General features: G+C 37.1%; 1 protein-coding gene across 9 annotated transcripts in view; it reads left to right on the plus strand.

The window, feature by feature from the left end:
* PLEKHA5 (pleckstrin homology domain containing A5) overlaps positions 1 to 23770 on the plus strand; it is a 241028-nt gene that overhangs the window by 46673 nt on the left and 170585 nt on the right. Inside the window, exon 4 of one of the 9 annotated variants that reach the window (XM_055318818.1) lies at positions 8496 to 8549. The exons of 7 other annotated variants lie outside the window; for them this stretch is intronic. In XM_055318818.1, the coding sequence (XP_055174793.1) occupies positions 8496 to 8511 (16 nt within the window). In that variant the 3' untranslated portion in view covers positions 8512 to 8549. Of the gene's footprint in view, positions 1 to 8495; positions 8550 to 19838; positions 19857 to 23770 lie in introns of those variants that run through there. One more of the 9 variants, XM_055318811.1, reaches the window with a different exon arrangement.

Genomic DNA, 23770 nt, shown 5'->3' on the forward strand with positions numbered 1-23770 from the left:
ATGAGGGAAAGAGTATATTAGTAGTGGATCAGATCGAATTTTGAGATTTCTTGTAAGAATGTGTTCTAAACAGAAACTCAGTTAAAGGTAAATGATTGTAAAATAGTAAGTAAGCATCCTGGAGACAACTTGGGGAGCCGGAAAGAGCTAGACTTTGGAATCATCCCGACTTGGCTTTGAATCCAACACCTTATTCTAGCCATGTAACTTCTTTGAGTTTCTGTTTCTTTTTCTGTAAAGTATACAGGATTAATGTAATATACTTTGAGTTACTGGCACATAGTAGATATGTGAATAATAAGGTGCAATCATTATTTTGAATTAGTTTATCAAAGATAAAACAAATTGCTTCATTTATTTTATTCTGGTAGTTGTCCTGGAAAGCATGTATTCTCTTTCTCTTGTTTTTACCCTTAAAGAAAATTGAGTTACCAATAATGGGTTTGGTGTGGCGACTTTGCTGATGTCGTACAGCTACTTTAGACCCAGGAGGCTGACTTAAACTAGTTTTCAGTTTTATCTTTGGACCTAAGTAAAGGTCTATTTAAAGATTATCTAGTGTAAAAAGAAAAGAAAAGGGGGGTGATTGTAAACTAAAGCTACCACAGATGAATGAAGTTAGTGTTGTTTCACTACTTAGTTTCCGCTGATACTACATTGAAGGGAATTGGAGCCTCCCTTCTCTGTCCAGTCCTGGGAGGGCCTCTAGCATCTTCTGTCTGACCTTTACCCATCCAGCTGAGAGTGCTAAATTGGCCGCCTCTGACTACCAGTGGTAGACTGGAGTTTCACATTGCCTTCTGAGATACTTTGATTGAAAGATCTGCCAGTGGTTTTAACTACAGACTTTTGTAGGGTAAAAGCAAACTACTACATAAAATGCACACATTGAATCTAAGATGAATCCAGTTTCACAAACATTAAAATGTTAAAATGTATAAATTCAGGAAAGACATAAATTGAAGAACTCATTAGTGAGTTTTTGGTGACCTTATATGTGTTGATAAATTTAAGGTCTTCCTACCTCTTGTCTTCTGATTCCTACAGAGCCCTCAGTGGCTCCTGAGAAAGTGCCTGGGTAAAAATCAGGTCAAGATTTAATTAGGGCACAGTCTCTTAGACAGAGCTTGGACTGAGCATCTATCTTTCTGGGCCATTACTGATAACTTGTACTTCTTTTTCTTTTGTTGTATAACTCTTTCTCCTCTCTCTCTCTCTCTCTCTCTCTCTCTCTCTCTCTCTCTCTTTAAGACTTTATTTTCTTAATTTTAGGTTCACAGCAAAATTAAGAGAAAGATACAGAAGTTTTCCATATACCCTTTGCCCCTACTCATGCATAGCATCTCCCATTTTCAACATCCCCCAATAAAGTCGGTTCTTTTTGTAAACTTTCTTACAATCTTCTCATTCCTTACTCAGTGGTATGAGGTCAGAAATGAATGTTCAGCACTGGATGTAAAGAAAGGCAATATGTAGAAGTAATACTTTGTCATTATTTACTCTGCATTTATAATTGTGTGTGTTCTGTTATGGAACTCTCCAGCAACCTCTAGCCCTCAGTGAACCAACCATTTTAGAAGGTGGCTGATGTATTGACCCTGCATTAAAGTACTACGAAATAAGATCAAGTGGAAACCCTGATCCCAGTGTTGTAAACTCCCTCTCTTGCCCCGTTTAATTTATTGGTAAAATTCAAGTGTGTGATCTTCCCTATATGACCAAAAAATTTCCTTGTGACTGGCTAATCTGGAATGTTTCTTTTTTCCTCCTTAAATTAAAAAACAAACCCTGTACCATACCCATACTTGGGTATTGAAGTTTCTGCAAGTATTTTATTTCTAAATAATAAGCGTTGAAAGCCTAGGAATGAGTGAAATAAAAACTTTTTAATTGTATGAAAGAGACTTGTGAGGTAGCAAATCAGAATATTCTAGTGACATTTTTCTCTTTGTCATTGGCTTTAGCTTAATTAAATTGTGGGAAAATCAGGTCAGAAATATGAATAATCATTGTTAAGGTTTGTTCTTAACCTCTGAAGTGGAATATGGGAAGATGGCTAACCTGTCTGACCTGTCATAGGTGACATGATTTGTATTTATAAGGGGTTAATCTAAGCTTGGCCTTAAAGATTTTGATGAGTAATTTAATGGCTTTCTTTTGTGTTTTAGGTTTTGATTTTTCAGTTGTATGGTTGTAGAGAACCTTTTCCTGCCGTAAACAAACTGTAAAGGGGGATATTGCCTTTAAATCCAGTGAAAGCAGATGGGTAACTTTATGCATGAAATACAATTGAAATCTCCCTGTAACGATTTTATAAATAATTTATCATCAGTTCTTTCTGTCTACATAATTGTTTGGAACTTGGTTGTTTTTCCTTACATACTTGAGTTTAAAGTGAGCACCCTAGCTCACTGGGAAGGTAGTTGAATTACTTGGGTGGATGACTGTACCGCAGCCCATACACTATGCAAAACCACAGCTGTAAAACCCTCATTTATAGTGAGAGTCTGTTACGCTTTGCTGATTTCTGATGTCTTTGGTGTTTGTCTAACAAGACAGTTGCAAGAAGTTCATAAAATCTTAAGTGAAAATTTTTTTGCAGTTTGACATGTAAAATGAGAATAGTAACTAGAACAGAGATATTTTTCCCAGCCTTTCCCTTTAACCCACCCCAGGGAGAAACCCCAAACAGCCTGGCTTGACTTAAAGGGGAACATGGTAGAGAAAAATAGTTTCATTGACAGCTGAGGACTGTGATGTCACATTATTCCTGAAAGGATTGAGATTGTTAAGAAGAAATCGACTTAGGGAATAAGAATTTTTTTTAAGGGATTTTTATTTATTTATGACACACACACACAGAGACAGAGACACAGGCAGAAGGAGAAGCAGGCAAGGAGCCCGCAAGGAGCCCGATATGGGACTCGAACCTGGATCCCAGGATCACACTATGAGCCAAAGGCAGAAGCTCAACCCCTGAGCCACCCGGGAATAAGAATTTAAATGAGCATTTAAAGTCATAAGACTTTGATTAAAAATTTGGGAAATGTGAAGATTATCAGTTCCTTCATCTACCTCTGGGAAGATTTTAGTGTTTCTTCTAATATAGGGATGAAGAGACACTCTGTTTAACTCTGAATTCCATAGCTACTTGTAGTATAAATTTACCCTGCTTAAGAAAGCTTGATTAGCTATTCCTAAAATTTATGTGAATTTTATATTTATATAGCCAGGCTATTTTTAAAAAGAACAAAGTAGGAAGACTCATACTGCCAGATTTCAAGAATCATTACAAAACGACAGTAATCAAAGACAGTGTGGCATTAGAGAAAGGATAGACAGAAAAAAAACCACAAAAACAGTATAACAAATAGAATCTGGAAATAGGCCCATACATGGTCAATTGTTTGTTTTTAATGCATAGGTGAAAATATACTGAAATGGAGGGAACTTAGCCTTTTTAACAAGTACTTCTGGACAGTTGGACATTTCTATGCAAAAAAAAAGAGAACTTTGACCCATTTTATACTTTATACAAAACTCAAAAAAAAAAAAAAAAAGATCTACTAAAGGGGCACCTGGCTGGCTCAGTCAGTAGAACGTGCAACTCTTGATCTTGGGATTGTGAGTTCAGACCCCACATTGGGCAAAGAGCTTACTTAAGAAGAAAACTCCAAAAGCTCTAAAAATGGATCATAGACCTAAATTTTCAAACTATAAGTCTTCTAGAAGAAAACATAGAAGTGCTCTCTGTGATCTTGAGTTAGAGATGTCTTAGAAATGACACCAAAAGTATAAGCCACAAAGAGAAACAAAATTGATAAATTGAACTTTGTCAAAGTTAAAAAACTTTTTCCTTTGTGAAAAACTATTAATGGAAAGAAAACACAAGCAACTGAATGGGAGAAAATATTTGGAAATCATGTATCTGACAAATAAATTGTATCCAAATAATATAAAGAACTGTAGAAACTTAACATTAAGAAGACAAACCATCCAGTAGGCAAAGGGTTTGAAAAGTCACTTCACCAAGAAAGGCAGATTACAAATAAATACATGAAAAGATGCTTAACATCAATAGACTTTAGGGAAATGCAAATTAAAACCATAATTAGGTCCACTGCATCCCTATTAGAATGACTCAAAACAGAGCAATGAAGGTATGTATTCCTTTCATTAAGTGTTTGTTTACCAGGTGCTACTAACAGTTCTCCATGCTTTACGTATATTAATCCATTTGATCTTTGTAACAAACTGTGAGCACTATCATTATCTATATTTTCAGATAACAGATCTGAGGCTTAGATAAATTGTCCATAGTCACACAGCTAGTAAAGGGCAGAACCAGGAAAATATTATTACAGAATTACATGAACACTGTATTACTCTACCATATTTGGTGAATCATGTGCTTTGGGTTAAGTTAGTAGTAATGATCATTCCCCTTGTGCCAAGAGTATATGTTTTACAGTAGACATTAAAATGGGGGAAAATATTTTACAGTTGCTCCTGATTTCCTCATACCTTCACATTTTTCCATCTGTTTATGAAAAAATGTTTTAATTTCCTTTTGTTGCTAACTTTTAACTTCTGCCCATCAGAATAGTAAGGAAATGATCCTCAGAAAAAAGATATATTGCTTCTTGGAGCCAGTCACAGTTAAGGGCAGGGATGTCAGTGCTAGCTGGGAACAGTGCTTTGTTTTCTCCAAACAAAGCAATGGCATCGTGCTGGTGTTTTGTTTTTTTGTTTTTGCTTTTGTTTGAGCAAGAGATATACACATCACTCAACCATTCAAGGCTGTCACTATCTCACTAACTCCTTTGGCTTCTTGGAACATGAGGCAAAGGAGCAAAGCAGCCTGTGGGGGATGGCCTAGAGTGTTACGTTTGATTTATAAATAATTAACCTTATCATTGAAGAAAGCATTATATGTTTTGTTTTTATCTTTTAAGGCCTGGGGTTTCGCCAAGTCTCATTGGGATCCAGTTGATGATAGTAATGACAAAAGGTCAGGAGCTACCACCGTATCCCCTCAGCCATCAAAAATCAAACAGTTAAAAAAAAAAAAATCAAACAGTTAAATTTCAAGTGTTGGAAATATGAATTTTTCACTTTTCAGTCTCATAAACTAAAGCTACTGTTGCTATAGCAATGATTTTTCGCCTACATAAAATTTGTGTCTGAGACAATTTTTTCTTAAACATGGTTTTTAAAAGTATAAAATGAATAAGCGTAGGCATCATGGCCCTGAAATAGTTCTTCAAATGGGAGAAAGGGGATTTGTTTTTAATAATTTCATCAATGTAAACATGAAGTCTTGATCACAATTCTCTCAGTTGATTTCATAGGTGGGAACTCTTCGGTGTAAACTCAAATACAAGTCCCATTTGATTTATAAATATATCTCATTTAAAGCAAGAGTTGAAAAATTAAAATAGCATAAATGCCAGTAAGTGGCATGGTATTATTCCAGCAACAAGAAGCTTTTAACAGCAGTGGACTCTTAAGTAGGTTTATATTTTATTCCTGCTGAGCTACTCATAAAATGATTACCAGAAAATCATAGTGAAGGTGATAGGTTAATGCTTTCAGTACATGCATTATATATTCCCAAGTTACTAATATATTGAGGACTTAGATAAATCAAATGTTTTGGGGATGCCTGGGTGGCTCAGCGGTTGAGCGTCTGCCTTCGGCTCAGGGCGTGATCCCAGAGTCCCGGGAGTCCCACATCAGGGTCCCTGCATAGAGCCTGCTTTTCCCTCTGCCTGTGTCTCTGCCCCCCCCCCCCATAAATAAATGAAATCTTTAAAAAAGAAAAATCAAATGTCTTAAGAAACTTGGATATTACTATGTTGATAATCTTGTTATATTACCATTTAGTTTTATTTTTTAAAAATATTCTTTTTGATTATTTACTTTTTATATTATAATAATTAAGTTACTATGTTCTACTGCAGGTGTTTCATGGTCCTAAGAAAAATGTTGAAACCTCCTAAGAGTCACAGGATTTATACCTGGAAGCAATCTTAGGAATCATTCTGCCCAACTTTTCATTTTATTGGTTGAGGAGTTAATATTTTGAGGCTGAAGTGACACCTATGGATTATTCAAGTTATTGTGGCAGAGACCAAAATTAGATGGATGCTGGCCTCTTGACCATCCATGATGCTGTATCCTTGTTTGCCCTTTCCGCATCTGTTGATCTTTACAATAGATTTATGCATATGAAAACAAATCTACATGCAGTCATCTCTGTTGGACAAGAGGGAGTGAATGAATCCTTAATTCAAATAACACAAGGGGAAAAAAAAACAAATAACACAAGGAAACTATAGCCAATTTTCAGATTTATTTCTGCAATGAGAGAAATTTTATTACATGATGTTGAATATGAAGCATTTAAAAATATTTGATTCCCTATAATTAATGATATTGTAATAGTGTTAAATGTTGACAGATGGTAGTTACACTTGTGGTAAGGATAACGTAATGTACAGAAATGTTGAATCATTATGTTATACACCTGAAGTTCAAATCTTAAAAAATTTAGGGAAAGGGACGCCTGGGTGGCTCAGCAGTTGAGCATCTGCCTTTGCTCAGGGCGTGATCCTGGAGTCCCGGAATCCAGTCCCATATCGGGCTCTCTGCATGGAGCCTGCTTCTCCCTCAGCCTGTGTCTCTGCCTCTCTCTCTCATGTCTCTCATGAATAAATTTTAAAAATCTTAAAAAAAAAATTAAAAAACGCAAAGAATGTGTGTGTGTGGGGGAGAATAATTGAAAAGATGTGCCAGGATCATAGACACAGAATATATTGGGGCTAATGTAAAAATTCCCAACTGCTTTTAAAGTTATGTAAGTTAAGCTGGATCAACTATTAATGAAATTCAAAAATTTTTAAATAAATAAATTAAGTAAAAAACATTTGATTCCCAGTAAGGAAATACTAGTAAGCTAGTAGAAAATGGATAAAAGATGGGAGCAAGGAAAATTCTCTCACATTAACGAAAATGTAGAAAGACACTCTAAAAGAAAAGCCAGTTAGAAAGAGATATCTTATTCACTTACCTGATTGGCAGTTTTAAGTGGTAATACCTCGCATTAGTGAAGGCAGAGGGAAATAGTCTCTTTACTATGAGTAGGAATGTAAACTGGTGAAAATAGTGAAATATAAAGTGCTCATACACTTTGATTAATCAATTCTATAACTGCAACTTTGTCCTACAAATATCATAATATTAATATGAGATTGAGTTTTCATCTATTTTATAATGTACAATATAGTTGCTGAATTTTGTTTTTATACGCACACAAAAACAGTAAAAATGGTAATTGCTGAAGTATCATTTAATAATGAACTAGTGTATAAATTAGAACAGTGGAAAAGAATAGAATACATGTAGCAATAGATCTGAATGTGCCAAAATCCAAGATTTATGAAGAGGAAAAAAAAATCAAGTATCAGAGCATTTTGTATACTAATAAAAATATATATATTTCTGCTTTTTCTATTTAAGGATTCAAGTAGGATACAAATGAAAATGTTAACAACTTTTGGGTTTTATTGAGTTTTGATGAGATATATCAAGAGCAGAGGGCACTTTCCTTTTCACTTTAAATCCTTCTGTATTTTGTGAAAAAGAATGTGTATATATGCACACACACACACACATTCTGTGCACATATGTTGCTTTTGTTTAAACATTTTAAATCAGGGTGCCTTCCATGGCTGTGTCAGTTGAGCCCCTGCCTTGGTTTAGGGTCATGATCCCAGGCTGCTGGGATTGAGCCTGGCTTCAGGCTCCCAGCTCAGTGAGGAGTCTGCTTCTCCCTCCCTGCCTCTGTCCCTTCACCTGACTTGTGCTCTGTCTCAAATAAATCTTAAGTTATGTACATTATGAAAATGATTTTGCTTTGCAACTGTGATTGAGGAAGTCATTCCTTATTTCGAAATATTTTTGAAAAACGTTCTCGATTTCTTTATAATTAAATTTCTCTATTAAAAAAAAGCATGTTGGGATCCCTGGGTGGTGCAGCGATTTGGCGCCTGCCTTTGGCTCAGGGCGCGATCCTGGAGACCCGGGATCGAATCCCATATCGGGCTCCCGGTGCATGGAGCCGGCTTCTCCCTCTGCCTGTGTCTCTGCCTCTCTCTCTCTCTCTCTCTCTCTCTCTCTCTCTCTCTCTCTCTCTGTGACTATCATAAATAAATAAATAAAATAAAATAAAATAAATTTAAAAAAAAAAAAAAGCATGTTGAGGGGCGTCTGCGTGACTCTGTCGGTTGAGCATCTGACTCTTGGTTTCAGCTCCGGTCATGATCTTGTGGGTTGGGATCAAGCCCCATATCAGACTCTAGGCTTGGCTCACCAGAGAGTCTGCTTGAAGATTCTGTCCTGCCTGCCCTTCCTCCTGCTTGCACACATGTGCATGTGCACTGTCTCTTTCTCAAATGAATACATATTTTTAAAAAGATCTTGTTTATTTCTAGGATTCAATTAAAGTGATTGAAATTCAACTAGCAAAATATTCTACCCAACTTGAACCATACACCTCAGTCTTCATTTAGGAAGATAGATATCTAAGAAATACGTTTACCAGGTCATAGAGGTAATCATATTCTTTGACTCTGTAGTTCCATTTCTGGGTCTAGATGCTAAGGAAATAAAATGTTTTCATAATAGTAGAAAATAAGTATAATACAAATGTCCAGCAATTGACTCTTGTTGACTAAACCATGAGATAACAAGATAGAGTATTATGTGGTCTTTAAAAGTATTGAACACATAGGCGCTTACACAGCTCAGTATGTTAAGCCTCCGACTCTTGGTTTCAACTCAGGTCATGATCTCAGGATTGTGAGACCAAGCTCCGCATTGGGCTCTGCTCTGGGTGCAGAGTCCGCTTGAGATTCTTTCTTTCTCTGCCCCTCCTGTTTAATGCTTTCTCTCTTTCCTCTAAGATAAATCTTAAAAAATATATGTGTGTGTGTGTATGTATATATAAAAATATGTGTGTGTGTGTGTATATATATATGCATATATATATACACACACACACACAGTAATGCACACAAAATACTACCAGTGGCTACAATAATGCTTTTTGAGTACCAGATATACTTGGTAGAAACCAGGTTTCCTATATTATCTCTAATCCTCAGAGAAACCCGTTAGGAAAGCTGATGTTGACTCTATTTGATAGAAAAGGAAACTGAGGGTGAGAGGAGTTAGACAATTGTCATGTCTACAAAGATGAGCTTTGTTTTGAAATCCCAGTGTCAAAGGCCTTCATCTCCCACTCCAGCCCATCTGTATGCTCACAGCTCTTTAAAAAAAAAAAGATTTTATTTATTTATTCATGAGAGACACAAAGAGACAGAGAGAGGCAGAGACACAGGCAGAGGGAGAAGCAGGCTCCAAGCAGGGAGCCCGACGTGGACCTGGATCCTGGGTCTCCAGGATCATGCCCAGGGCCAAAGGCTGCACTAAACCGCTGAGCCACCCAGGCTGCCCACGCTCATAGCTCTGTGCTGTTTCTCAGGAAGAACTGCTGCCTCATCTTTTGGCAGTAATTTATATAATCCACAGTAATGATTTTAAAGCATACCAGGAGTTGAACCTAGAGTCTGTTTGAACTCTGGGATGCCCAAGTAGTGATTCCTTCCATATCTCATTTCCAGTTTGTGATTTAGAATAATCAGACCTGTGCTATCACATTCACGCATGTCTATAATTTATAGGCATATTTGTGATTCTAAGAATAATTAATAATAGTTTCCCCTACCCAAAAATGCTTGATTTCTCTTTTTGGTAGTAGGAGTATTTTGTTGCGGTTGTTAATTTTTGGTGATTTAGCCAGTGCTGGTGATGAGTGTGTGTGTGACTGATTGTATAGCTTTGTGAGTTAACTCTAGAAATACAGGTTCTGGCTTTGAAGATGAACAAGTCATTCATGATGGGTGTGTTGAGTCTGTGATAGTGTCGTCATCATCTCATACTGGGCACAGTGTCCACAGCTGGTGTGCCACCATCAGGTTTCAGGAGCCATTGAGCACCCCCACCCACCCATCTCTGGCAGTCACTAGTGTCCTGCCCAAGAACCATCATTTACTTTGTGTGCCTGTGACATGAGAATTGCAGACACACTGCCAGCAAACAGATATTTATAAAAGTTTATCAGAGATTGGTTTGACTTTTTTACTTGAAAATTGTATTTTGTTCAGAAGTCATTATTCCAAGTCAGCGCAGCAGAAAGAGCTAAAACGTCAAACTGATCCCATCCTTAATTGAAGACAGTAGCGTACATGGGGATGATTAAAAGCTAGGCCAGCATTCTCAACTTATGGAAAAACAAGGAAATCAAGATCTGGAAAGACAGATTGCCTCGGTGTGGTTTACATGAAGTGGGACATGCGGTAGAATGCTTGAGCACATTTTCCAAGTAGGTTGTTAATTTTATTCTTAGTTTTCATGATTGAAGTTACAAAATCCATGTAATGAAATACATTGTGATGATGTACGAAGGTAATATGATAATAATTGTTAGCTTTTAGAGGCTGTTCACTTTTGGGGGGGAGATAGTTACTGGGATTTTCAGGTTGATGTAGATCTGTCCTGGGCAGAAAGTGGTAGGACTCTGCTTTCCTGCCTTGTACTGCAGCACCACTAGCATCTGCCCTACTGGGTGTCAGTTTCTTCATCTTTGTGGAGGGAGGATTTAAAATGTGGCGATGTCCGTTAATTGCTTTTTTTTTTTTTAAAGGAGAAGTAAAATTATTTATAGTGATTGGTGGTATATGTTAATCTAGTTGAAATCCAGAAGTTTATGTATGCCATGCATATCTTACTCAGTTTATTTTGATTGGGATAGAAAGGAAAAAATTTTAATTACAGACACATATTGCCTGCTTCAGAAACCCTTATGACTCTGATGATTACATTACATTTTAAAGGAAGACATTTAATTCCTTGGCACTGGGAAACCAGTTTTTTGATAAAATTTTTTGTAAATGTGAAATTTACTTTTTTATATAGCTATTCTTGAATGCTTTTCCTTTTTAAAAAATATCTTATGCATTATTGTTAAGAGCCTCTGCTTAACAATATTTATATTGAAACAGAAGAAATGATTATGGATACACAACTGTGATCACAATTTTGTAAATTCATGCATAATGCTAACGACTGGAAGGAAACCTGAAAACCAATTGGAACTGCAAACAAAGTGTTAGTTAAATATAGAATTTTAGGATACAGGTTTTTCCCTGGCATTATGGGAGAGAGATGGAATTGTTAAAGTAGTTAACAGGCAAGCTAATTTCAGGGGAGATGAAATTCAGCCTCTTGTAACAGAATAGTGGTGTGTGTGTGTGTGTGTGTGAGAGAGAGAGAGATGAAAAAAAATCAAATGTAGAAAAAAAATCAAATGTAGAATGGATCTTGACAAATATATATGAAAGTGTGGCATTTATTTAAGCAAAGACCTTTCAGAGCTTCCCCCCATCCCCATAGTTGGTGTTATACTGGTTTTATGCTTTGTATCAGAATGATTTTTTTCTAGCTTAGAAGTGCCAGAGGTAGTAAGCAAATCTCAAACTGTCAGCTTTGAGATTTATTGTGTGTGTCTGCTATTTGAGTCCAAAAGGGCTTAACAGCTGAATATAGACTTTAAATCACCATTGGGATTTAAATTTTACTCTGAAAGACTAGCTCATTTGACAGTCATCAAGGGCATTTTCATTCTCAAGACTATTTTGCAGGCCCAGCAGAAAACTCCTCCATCAGCCCAAGGTGGAGTCTGGGAGTCATTCTCAGGGCTAAGGTATACTAAATCTGGGGTGCTCCACATGCAAAAAAATAATAAAACACAGGGGGATTTGTTTTGTAGACTAATCCAGAAAGTGAATTTTAAATTGGCAACAAGCGGATAGGGAGCGATTTGGCCAGATACTGAGGATTAAAGGTATTTAGAATATATGTTGTGTTATTACTTTTGATGTGCAAAAAATTTATACCTGGAAGTTTATTTTAGAAAGTCATCAGTGTGAAGACGGAGCATTTGGGGGGAAAATTTGACAGCGATTATTGCAATTATATTTTCAAAGACGTGGTACAATGATGATTTAAAGTATGTTTGTTCCATAAGTTATTTTCAATTAGATGACTGATTAGAGATGACACATATTTTAAATATATATCTACATATGTCTTATATAGATCTTTGACATACAATATTTTCTTTCAAAGAAAGGAAAGATTCCTCAGGCTGTGCTTCTTATTCACTGTGGCTCCTATATAGTCATCAGCAACAACATTTTAAACTTGGACTGACCAGAGACCAACCAAATCAGACCCCTCTATCATAGGGCCTGGGGATCTAGTTTTAAAGATTTACATAGATGATTATAATGTGTACAGAGTTCTGAGCTATTGTTCCAAAGTTTTGTATGTTTCACATGGAAAGGTAGTTGAAAGAAATCTTGTAGTTATGGTGGAGTAATTGTAAAAAGAAACAAATGAGTTTTATTAGTTCCTTTTTTAAAGATTTATTTATTTGAGAGAGAGAGCATGCACATGAGCAGGAGGGGCAGGAGAGGGAGAGATAATCTGAAGCAGATAAGGATCTGAATTGAAACCAGAAGTTGGAGGCTTGACCAACTGAGCCACCCAGCTGCCCCAGTTTTACTTCTTTAATCTTGTAGATAATGTTGGATTAAAATGAACACTTCCCTCTCTAAGAAAATTTTGTTGTTTACTTGAGATGGCCTGAACTGAACATAATAAAATAGAAGAAGGTAATAGAATATTTGATAGCTGCAGACCAATATTGGCATGAGTTAGACTTGAATTTGACTTAAAGCAAGTCAAGTTTAGCACTAAGCTAAGGTTAAAAGAGAAGCATATGAGTAAATGAAGCAGAACTGTAATACTTTGTCCCCCCCCCCTCCTTTTCTTAAGATTTGTCCATTTATTTTAGAGGGAGAGTACACATGAGAAAGCTTGGGAGGGGCAAGAGGGAGAGCAAGAAGAGAGAATCCCAAGCAGACTCCCCATTGCCTATGGAGCCATACACTGGGCTCGATACCATGACCCCGGAGATCATGACCCAAGCTGAAATCAAGAGTCTGTCACTCAACAGACTGAGCCACCCAGGCACCCCAGTACTCTGTTGTTTTTGAAGATATTTGAAGTCCCTTGTTGAATGCAGCACAATAACTTCGTAGTATTGAAGTATAGACTCTGAAAACTTAAGGTACACTAACTTAGTATAATGAAAGGTGATAGTGAAAACATTAATGTGACTATATTGATTATTATTATGATATTTCAAAATAATTTTTAAAAGCTTTGTGTGAAACAGGTTTTAATATATCAATCTAAGATAATTAAAGTAATGTCAAGATAGGTCACTGAAAACCTGAGGAAACTATAGTGGTGTCATTCATTTTAAAGCTTATTATAATTATAAGCAAGGATAAATTTGTGTGTGTGTGTGTATTTTATTACCAGTAGTTGGGGAAGGGATGATAAACAAAAAGCTATTTTTGCTGATTGGTACTCAACTGTGAGTCACATGTGACTCATTTCATCTGTCAGCTGAATCAAAAATAAAAATGTGTTTAGATCTGGTAAATTCAAAGATGATTATTCCATGATCCTTGCTCTCAAGAAACCTATAATTGTGTAGGTGAATAAGACATATGCCAATAACAACAATAACAGTATGTTGACCTTTTCCATTGATGCAATATTAGGAAAAGGGGTTTGCTGGAGAAGCCAGTCCTGTAGGGACTAACTCATCTGCAGAGCTCATCATGATTGTGGCAGTTATTAAAGTCACGGTATCTAAGCTGATTAGTAAATCTGTGATTAAGAAAATGTATTAAGTGTCTGATCTGGGAGTGAGGGATTGGTCAGGAGGGAAAAGGTGAATGGAGGTACTAAATCATGGTGATTTCCATATTATAATATGAGGGATTTGGAATTGGAATCCATGTGGTCAAAGTAGAGGCATAGCTTGACAGTGTGGGATGGATCACAAGATCAAATTTTTTGGGAATAGGGAAGGTAATGATTAGATATATCATTTGTGGAGTGCCTGGCTGGCTCAGTTGGGAAGGCAGGTGACTCTTGATCTTGGGGTCATGAGTTAGTACATCATTTGTGTATCAGCAAAGTAGACTGAGATTGAAGGGAGAAGGTACTTCTTTAGGGGGAATTGTAGTAAAAATCAAGAATCCCTGTCAGCTACGTGTGGTAATCCATTTAATTCTTGAAAAAACCATACGAGAAAGGTACTATTATTTTCCCCACTTTTCAGATAAGGGAACCTAAACCAGTGAAGTGAAATAATTGTCCTAGATCACAGAGCTAGAAAGTGGTAGAGCTTGGATTTGGACCCAGGATGTCCAACCTAAAGATGACAATGGTATACCATCTCCTTTAGCCTAACTGGTTCCTTAGCGTCTGAAGCCAAATGGGGCTGAGTGGTATAAGCAAAATTCTGTAGGTCTTTGTGGCTGGTGTGCTCTTTTTAAGGGCCAGGTATGGTTTTTGAAAGAACACATTCTAGGTAAGTATAGCACAACAAAGGATGTCGAAGTGAGACATTGCCAGAATATGGGCCTGAGGACTACATTTGATTGTATCTCATAGTATGTGCGAAGCAGTAATGGAAGATGGAAAGATTAGATCCTTTTGAGATCCCTCAAAGATTCCTGAAGTCAGATTCCTAAAAGAACTCAGGTTTTACTTGATTGTATACTGAAGAGCTATCGAAAGCTTTAGAAGGAGACCTTACATGACTGGAACTGGTAATAGGGAGTGAGTTTGAATAGTATTTTTATACAAGTGATCTGCTCTACTTTAGCATGGGCCAGCGGATGTGGAAAGTAAAAATACATAGAAGATCTAATGATCCAAAGGTTGGTTGAACAAGGAGAGATGTAATGTGAATAGTTTCAAATAGCAGTAACTGGAAGATCTCATTGGGTGTGAGGGTAGGAGAAGTTAGTGGAACACTTTCAGCACCAGAGCTCAGTGGTGTCATGTTTACAGGTTGAAGGCAGTGAGTGATCTAGAAGGTGGGCACCATCCTTACATGACACTGATAGCAGATGGACATGTCCAAGTCAAAGTTTATTTAGCTGTGCAACCTCAGGCAAGTCAACCTAATCTCTCCCCCAACCCTTTTTCCCCCCCTTTAAGTAGATTCCACACTCAATGTGAAGCTCAACGTAGGGCCTGAACTCACAACCCTGAGATCAAAACTTGAGCTAAGATCAAGAGTTGGACACTTAACTGACTGAGCCACGCAGGCACCCCTCTCTTTTTTTAAGGATCACCTTCCTTTTTCTAAAGTAGGATTAATGGGGAGCCTGGGTGATGCAGTTGATTAGACATGTGAATCTTGGTTTCACCTCAGGTCATGATCTCAGGGTTGCTGGGATTGAGCACCATATTGGGCTCCACACTTAGCATGGAGTCTGCTTCAGATTCCCTCTCCCTCTTTCCAGTAAATAAATTTAAAAAAAATAAAGTAGGATTAATAATAGTACCTATCTCACTAGTATGAGGAGTAATGGGGCTTAGCACAGTGTATTAGTTTTCTGTTGCTGTTGTTAAGTTGCCACAAAGTCTGTGGCTTAAAACAACACAGATTCATTACCTTGCAGTTCTGTAGGTCAGGTGCCTGACCCAGGACTCACTGGGCTCAAGTCAAGGTGTTGGTAGAATCCATTTGCTTGCTTTTGCAGCTTCTAGAGGCTGCTCATATCCTTGATTCATCATCTCTGTTCTCCATCTTCAAAGCCAGCAGTGTTGCATCACCAACCCTTCTTCCATAGTCATACCTCCCTCTGACTCTCCTGCCTCCCCCTTCTACTTTGAAGGGCCCTTGTGATTGCATTGGGCCACCCAGATAATGCAGACAAGTCTCCATCTTTTCTCCCTCAATTTTAACCACATCTGCAGGGCCTTTTTGCCACATGAGGTAGTAAGGTAACCTAATCACAGGTTCTGGGGTTTAGGCCACGGACTTGGGGGTGGGGCTGGCATTCTGCCTACCTCCTACAGGGCCTGGCAACTAGCTAACATTTGAGCGATTTCTATATTAGTATTGTCTCATCATCATTACTGTTAATGGTAGGATTACTCATCTATAGCACTTCAGTTGTAACATTAGTGTCAGTACTGCTGAAAATCAGATAATAGCATAAGATGGTCATAAATCAGCTTTGTCATTAGGATATAAAGTTATTTTATATTTATGCCTTTTTATAATTAATGACTTTCAAGTTAGAGGATTGGTAACAATGTATTTTCTTCCTACTATGTTTCTAATATATCTGGTTGGGGAGAGACTGTATTGTATAATTTGCTTTTTATTTTATGGTTAGATAGTTGTTTTTTAACACCAAATAGTTATATATGTAAAAAACAGCAAAAAAGTTTATACTGCTGGATTTGCTACTTATTTTTTTAAACCTTCAGATTTATTTCTATATCAATTAAAACCCTGAAAATTATACTTGAGCAAGTTAGTATGTGCGACTAGGATGTTAAGTTTTTTGTTTGGCCAGATGAGGGCACTTTTTCTTTACATTTCTGGAGTTTGAACTGTGAAGCAGATTTGTTTTTCCTCATCCAAGCTGTTACTTGCTTTCTGTTGTTATTGCCAGTGAGAGAAATAGTTTTGACATTTTTAATGTTTTGATTGTGTTTATTCTTATAGATTGATCTTTCCCCAAAAGGAAAAGCCTCAGTTTCTTGCAAAGCTTTTATATATGGAAACTTAAATGACAAAATTTGTGTGGAACTAGGTATTTTTAAGAAAACAAATGTACATGTCTTTTGTGGTTTTGCTTATAATAATAGAAGTTGAAGTTTACTTTTTTTTTGAAATTTACTTTTAATCTAATTTTAGTACTCTCCATCTGTTCATAAGCAAGATGAGGTGACACAGACTAGACTCCTCATCAAATTTCTAATGCCTCCTTGATATCGAATCAGTGTCACTGCGTCTCCACTAAAATCATTCAGAAGTATGGAAAGGAAATACCAGAAATATTTTTGTCTTCAAGCTAACTCCTCCCTCCATAAATATTAAAAAATGGGCTACAATTCAATACTTATAAATAAAATATCAGAAATATGGTATGTTTAATTTTTTATTTGTAGTGATTGCTGGTGAAGGACTAGGTTGAGGAGGACAGTTTCCAATGTTATGTGTCATGGTACTAAAAACAGTACAGAGCACAGCTGCTTGGTGTCAATGTGAATAATCTAAAGAGAAAACCAAAAACAATTAATGTTGAGGTTTATAAGTTGAGTTTGTGCATAGCAATGAAAAAGAGAACCAATTTTTGCTTATTAAAGTCTAAACAAACACTAATGAAAATGTTATCACTACTTGATTGGCTTAAAGGAAATTCAAAGGGCAGAAAGAGTTCATAGTATGTGTAAAATTTTACACTAAATTTTGGGAGTCATGAGAAGGAATGAATTATTTTTAAAATATATGTACCACAAGATGAGTATGAATAATGCCACCCTGGAGTAGGTTAAAGAAAGCTGCTCTCAAGTGACTCTGGCAGACGTGCCATGTTAGGGAAGCCAGCAAACCTGAATGTCCCTTATGAATACCAGGGAGTAGCTGTTAACACTGTCATCGTTACCTCCTTTATGAGCCCCACCTGTGCTTCAGAGGCTTTTTCTGCTGCTTGACTTTTGTTAACAACCCTTGGGGCGGCTGCTATTATTCCCATTTTAAAGATGTGGAAATCAAGACATTCAGATTAGTTAGATCACTAATCTCTTAATGGAGACAGTAAGTAATGTGGTCAGTGTCATAGAAACGGGTAAATCATGAATTCTCAGGCCAAAATTAAGGTCATAAGGATTAAAGACACTTTAAAGTGAGGAATATCACAAAGAAGAGTATCATGAAGAATTGACTCATTCCCAGGCAGCTCTGTCTCAAAAAGCCATCTCTTGTGTCAAGGGATAGCATCTGGGGTGCTCGATCCCTGTAAGGAAAGGTTTAAGGCCTCAATGACGAGGACATCTGGTGTCTGTTGATGGAGAGTTGTTATTAGTCCCTTGGAGAGAAAGAGAAGCTTCTTAGCGTTCCATGTCTACCATTTTTTTTTTTTTTAAACCCAGGGGCTTACCAAGAAAAAGGAAAGAGGAAAGTGGCGATTTTTCACTTTAATTCTGGTTTTTATTTTACACATTTTGGTAGCAGTCTTGTTGCTTAGACCTTACCAATATCTGTTCAAATGGTGGTTCAAGGAGCGCCTGGGTGGCTCAATTGGTTAAGCATCTTCCTTTGGCTCAGGTCATGACCTCTGGGGTCCTGGGATTGAGCCCCGCATTGCATGGGGCTCCCTGCTTAGTAAGGAGACTGCTCTTCCCTCTACCCTTCTTCCCTTCTTGTGTTCTCTCTCAAATAAATAAATTAAATCTTTAAAAAATAATAATAAATGGTAAATTAAACAAATCTTTTTCCTGACAGTCCTTTTTAGCAAGTAGTAAATTAAACTTACAGATCTTTAATAAGAATTAGGTTTTTTTCCCTTTTTCCACGAAACATTCATTGGGAGCTTCTTATGTGCCAGCCACTCTGCTTGGCACATTGGATATAGAAGTAAGACTTGGCTGTGTCTTGCTATTGAGTATATAGTCTAGTGTAAGAACTCAGGAAGTGAACCGTTTGTTACCTGAAGTGGCATAAATGCTGCGACAGTGGGCATTGGGCAGGGTGCTGTGAGAGCACATAGCTCAGGCTGGGGAGGAGAGAAGAAGGAAGGCTTCGTGGAAGATACCGTATCTGAGTTGAATCCTGAAGTGATAGGATTATTTCTCAGATAACTGAAAGGGATAAAGGGCTGGTTTTGTTAAAGAGAAGAGGTTTGTTTTGAATATTTAGGGTGTGGCACCTAGGCTTTGAGGTAATATATTTGGTTTTTAGAAATGTGGAAATAGAATTGTTTTAAAGGATTTTTTGTCTGGAGATGAATACTTGAGTGTCATTTGAAGTAAAGTGGCAGATAAGATAGAAAGTGATAGAATGAGATAGAAAAAGAGGAAGAGGGCAGCTCAGGTGGCTCTGCAGTCTAGCGCTGCCTTCAGCCCAGGGCGTGATCCTAGAGACGCCGGATCAAGTCCCAGGTCGGGCTCCCTGCATGGAGCCTGCTTCTCCCTCTGCCTGTGTCTCTGCTTCTCTCTCTCTCTCTCTCTCTCTCTCTCTCTCTCTCTCTCTCTCTCTCTCTCTCGAATAAATAAATAAATAAATAAAATTTAGGAAGAAAAACTTCAAGAAGAGTTAATTACAAAGTCAGGGGAGGGACATGATGTGCTTCTAAATTGAAGAAGCCAAGTTAGGCATTGGATTTGATTAGGATATTAGTTACTTAACTATGAGCAATGTGGTACAGTGTTAGGTTTAAGGTAACATGTTAGCAATGCACCTATTCTTCTTGAAACCCCTTTTATGCTGGTTCTTAACTATGAAGAAGGGGATTCCCGGATCCCTGTGAAACTGGATATTCATAGATGACTTAAATTTATTTTGTACCCTGCCCATTATTCTTTCTTTCTTCTGAGAATCTAATCCATATTTTCCTTGAATAGTAACTCCTTCCTCACTGTCAGGCCTGCCTGGTCTTAGGGGTTTTTGTTACAGACCTGACCTCAGGGGTCTCACACAAAGATGTAACTGGGCCGGTGAGACGTGATCCTGGGACTTTCCTTAAGCTCTGGAGAAAGAGAATCTCTTCTGTTGGATTGAAGCAGGAAAGGTGTAAGCCTCTAGCTGCCCTCCTGAGATTTGCATCTATGAGACCTGAAAGGTGAGAGAGGGAGGGTGGGGACGGAGAGGGAAGGAGGGAGGGAGGAAAGGAGCTGAGACAGAGACACACCTTTACCATATGAATTGAGTCACTGGATCTACTTCTGCATTTTTCAATTATTTGAGCCAGTGAATTCCCTTCTTTAGCTTAAGCTATTTTTTTTTTTAAAGATTTTATTTATTTATTAATGAGAGACACAGAGAGAGAGGCAGAGAGAGAAGCAGGCCCCAAGCAGGGAGCCTGATGTAGGATTCCTTTTGGGTCTCCAGGATCATGCCCTGGGCTGAAGGTGGCGCTAAACTGCTGAGCCACCCAGGCTGCCCAGCTTAAGCTATTTTGAATTTGATTTTCTGTCATTTGAGGGTGAAAGAGTCTCATTTAGGTAAAGAATGCCTTATGTGCCTCTGTATTTTAAAGTATGCAAAGGATCTGGGGTTTACAGATCTACAGAAGCCATCTGAGCCAAATTAAATGCTCCTGCTTTATTCTTCCAACATTACTGTCAACAAGATTTTCCCCATAAATCCAAATCCAGTATTGTTATCATTAACTAATTAGTGGGTGTCCTTGGGATAATTTGATCTTTATTATAAACATACATATAACATCTTGCCATTTATTGTAGTTGAGGGGATAGGGTATTTTTTATTAACACCTTTTAGATTAATCAAGAGTTAACCCATTTATCTCCTTTAGCTTCTTTCACCAGGGTTATCCTTTGTGAAATGTTGGGATTCCATTTTATTCATTATGTCTCTGTCTTCTAATAAATATTTTTGCCAACCATAATTCTTAGATCTAGGAATCAGACCATAAACCATAAAAGCAACATAATTTGCCAAAGGCCTCATAAAGGCCTTCACAAATATGAAGTCATCCCTGACTCTAGCTAACTTAAGCAATTTGAAGAAAAGGGAAAATGATTCTGTTAATTTTGTTATTAGGAGTAAGCTTCTGAGTCAATAGAAAATGATGGATATTTAAAAATATATTCAGTAAAAACTATTTGCTGCAAGGCAACATTAAAAATAATGGGGCAGTTGGAAAATACTTGCTATGATAATAAGATTTCAGGAAGCATTGTGACATCTGTGGTGACTTAATAGGTATGAGTTAATGAGTCTGGCCACAGAGAAGGTGATTATTTCTTTCTGGGCACTGCACCTGCGTTGGATATAGCTCCTCCTAGGTACATAATGATGCTTGTTTTGCTTATACAGAACAAGAAAGTTGAGTTTTAATCACCTGTGGATAGTGTGAGAATGTGCCTGAATTTAATATACTAAATTTACTGTTTCCTATAGAAACAGACATTTCAGAAAAGAGAAATACCAACTAATTTCTGATGAGGTAGGTAGAACAAACAGGCAAGAGTGAAAAAATTGCTTGCACTTGAGTCCCAGTCCATATTCCCCATGTTCTAGTCATGTGTTCTTCGAAATTGGCCTGATGTTCTTAGCCTCTGTGACTTTTTGCTTTATTCCCTTTCCAGAATACCATTAATGAATCAGCATTGAATCATGAAATACAAGAATTAGTTCTAATTGACATTAGCCTATGAAGTCCTGTATGCTAACTCAGTTTACACTTAATCTCTTCCTACTATTGACAAGCATCATCCCTTTCTCTCTTCCTCCATTTGTGCAGAATTTTTATTTTATTCCTACTAAATGCTTAGGCATCGTTAAGTACTAGTAGGCCAAAGAACAGTGTGCCATTCCTGCCCTCTGGTGGTTGAAAGAAACATTGCACGCAAGTGATAAAGCTGTGTGCTATGAATCTTACCAGCCCTGGTAACATTTGTTTCTTTTATTTCCACATCATATATTGGTTTACTGATTTATCAAGCAGGTAATGGGCATCTTCTTTATGACAGGCTTCATCAGGTCTTGGTGTGGTAACATCGTGGCCTGTGGTAGCAATAGTTAACATAGTTGAGGTCTTACAAATGGAATTCCAAAAAGCATGCTTTCAGTATGTCTAAATCTGACTTTTGGGTTTTTGTGCTTAGATTATGAAGTGTTTTCTTATCTACATGTAACATTTCTAGGCCTACTGAGCCTCAGATTGGTTGTACATGGGGTGGATTAGAAATGATGAAGTGTTGTGTTTTAGTTCTCTTGCTCCCTAACAGTTTACCTCAAAACCTAGCAGCTTACAACAAACATTTAATATCAGAGTTTCAGTGAGTCAGGAATTACGGAAGTAATTTAGCTGGGTGGGCTCAGAGTCTTTTAAGAGATTTCAGTCAGGATGTTGGTCAGGGTTTTAGTCATCTGAAGGTTTCACTGGGGCTGGAGGATCTGAAGGACCTGGTTGGCTTTACCCAGTGATTTGATTGAAGAGAGCAAGAGGGAAGCCTCAGTGTTTTCGGTGGCCTATCCTTAGAAGTCAAGCTTTTGTCATTTCTGCAATATCCTGTTGTATATAACAATCAGGTGTATTTCTTTCTATGTAAGGGCCGGAGTACCAAGAGGTGAGAATCACCTGGGGCCACCACATCTTGTAGCCCTGTAGTCAATGACTTGAGGCCTGCATGGAGAAGATACAAGTAAATCTTCAAATGGAAGTATTTTAGAGTGAAATATGGGGTTGAAAAATCAGACCAGCTCATTGTCACTTCAATTTTCATACTTCATTCTCCTGGGAGAATGTTGCTAAGTTCTCAGTGTTCCCATGCTGATACTTTTAAATGGAGCACTTAGGAATACAGGGAAAGAGTGGTAACAAATGAGTTTTATGAGAACATACTTATATCAACGTGAGACTGGAACATTTCAATTTTTTTTTAATGTGATCTATTTCAATTTATATTTCTGTGCCATTCAGTAGTGAGAAGTATTTCTGCAAAGAGAATGCTTAGTGATGGCTGACCAAGTTTCATAGAAACTAATGCTTGTTTTTCAAAGATTTCTTTGCCAAATTACTCGCATATTTTAATTTGAGCAGCAGCACACCATTCTGGGTCTACAGCCTGTCAGAACTCTGCTAGTCTCATCAATGTCATGATGAAAAATGAGAATAATACAGTCAATTGGGTGATGAGAATGTGGCCACTTCATGATATGCAGGCTTAATCATTGCTAGGTCATTAAGATCAGAAATGAACAGAACTTGAGAACTGTTTAAACCAGAATTTTAGTATTAAGAACATAAGGACTTTGAAGTAAAATTAGTCCGGAAAATTAAAGTTGTTACTCGTCCCTGCTGCCTTCCCCCCAAGTTATTTTCCTGTTCTTTTTTCTGTCTTAATACATTTTTTCATAAATAACATCTGTTTTTGGGTTAGTATGTTCACTTAAAAATATAATAATGATACTTTCAGTATTGTGAATGTATAAGAAGAATATAAACAATTTAAAATATTAAAATTGTACATCTGTTTTTCATCTAATCATTTCAGTACTATTTTAGGGACAAACCATATTAGAAATGATGTTCCTGGCTCTGCAGTTTCATTGATGCTTCCGGTAATAGCCAACCTAGAGTAAATGTTTCAATGGAATAACTATCTAATAGCCTGTAATGCTTGTTTATCTTCAGGGTCTTATTTTGCTAATTTGACTTACAAAATTAATATATTTATAAGTTTGTAATCCCGAAAGGCAAATGGATAGGTTTATGATATATGTTGAGATTATTTTCTTTAGAACATATTTCATTGATTATATTTTCTTGTAAGTTTATTCATTTCATATTTTATCTTGTGATTATTTGTTTACATTTATAATTTATATATCAAGGCATGATGTAATATTAGTGGTGAGATAAATTTAAAAGAAAGTCCTTTCCCTGAACAAATATTTATTGGGCTTCTATTATATACCAAAGCTTCTTGTGGCTTCTGGGGTTAGTGTTGCACGAAATAGTCGCTGTCACTGAATTTTTGAAGCTGTAAGCACAGAAGAGAGAGA

This window comes from Nyctereutes procyonoides, unplaced genomic scaffold, assembly GCF_905146905.1.
Source record: "Nyctereutes procyonoides isolate TBG_1078 unplaced genomic scaffold, NYPRO_anot_genome, whole genome shotgun sequence".
NCBI classification, from domain to species: domain Eukaryota; kingdom Metazoa; phylum Chordata; class Mammalia; order Carnivora; family Canidae; genus Nyctereutes; species Nyctereutes procyonoides.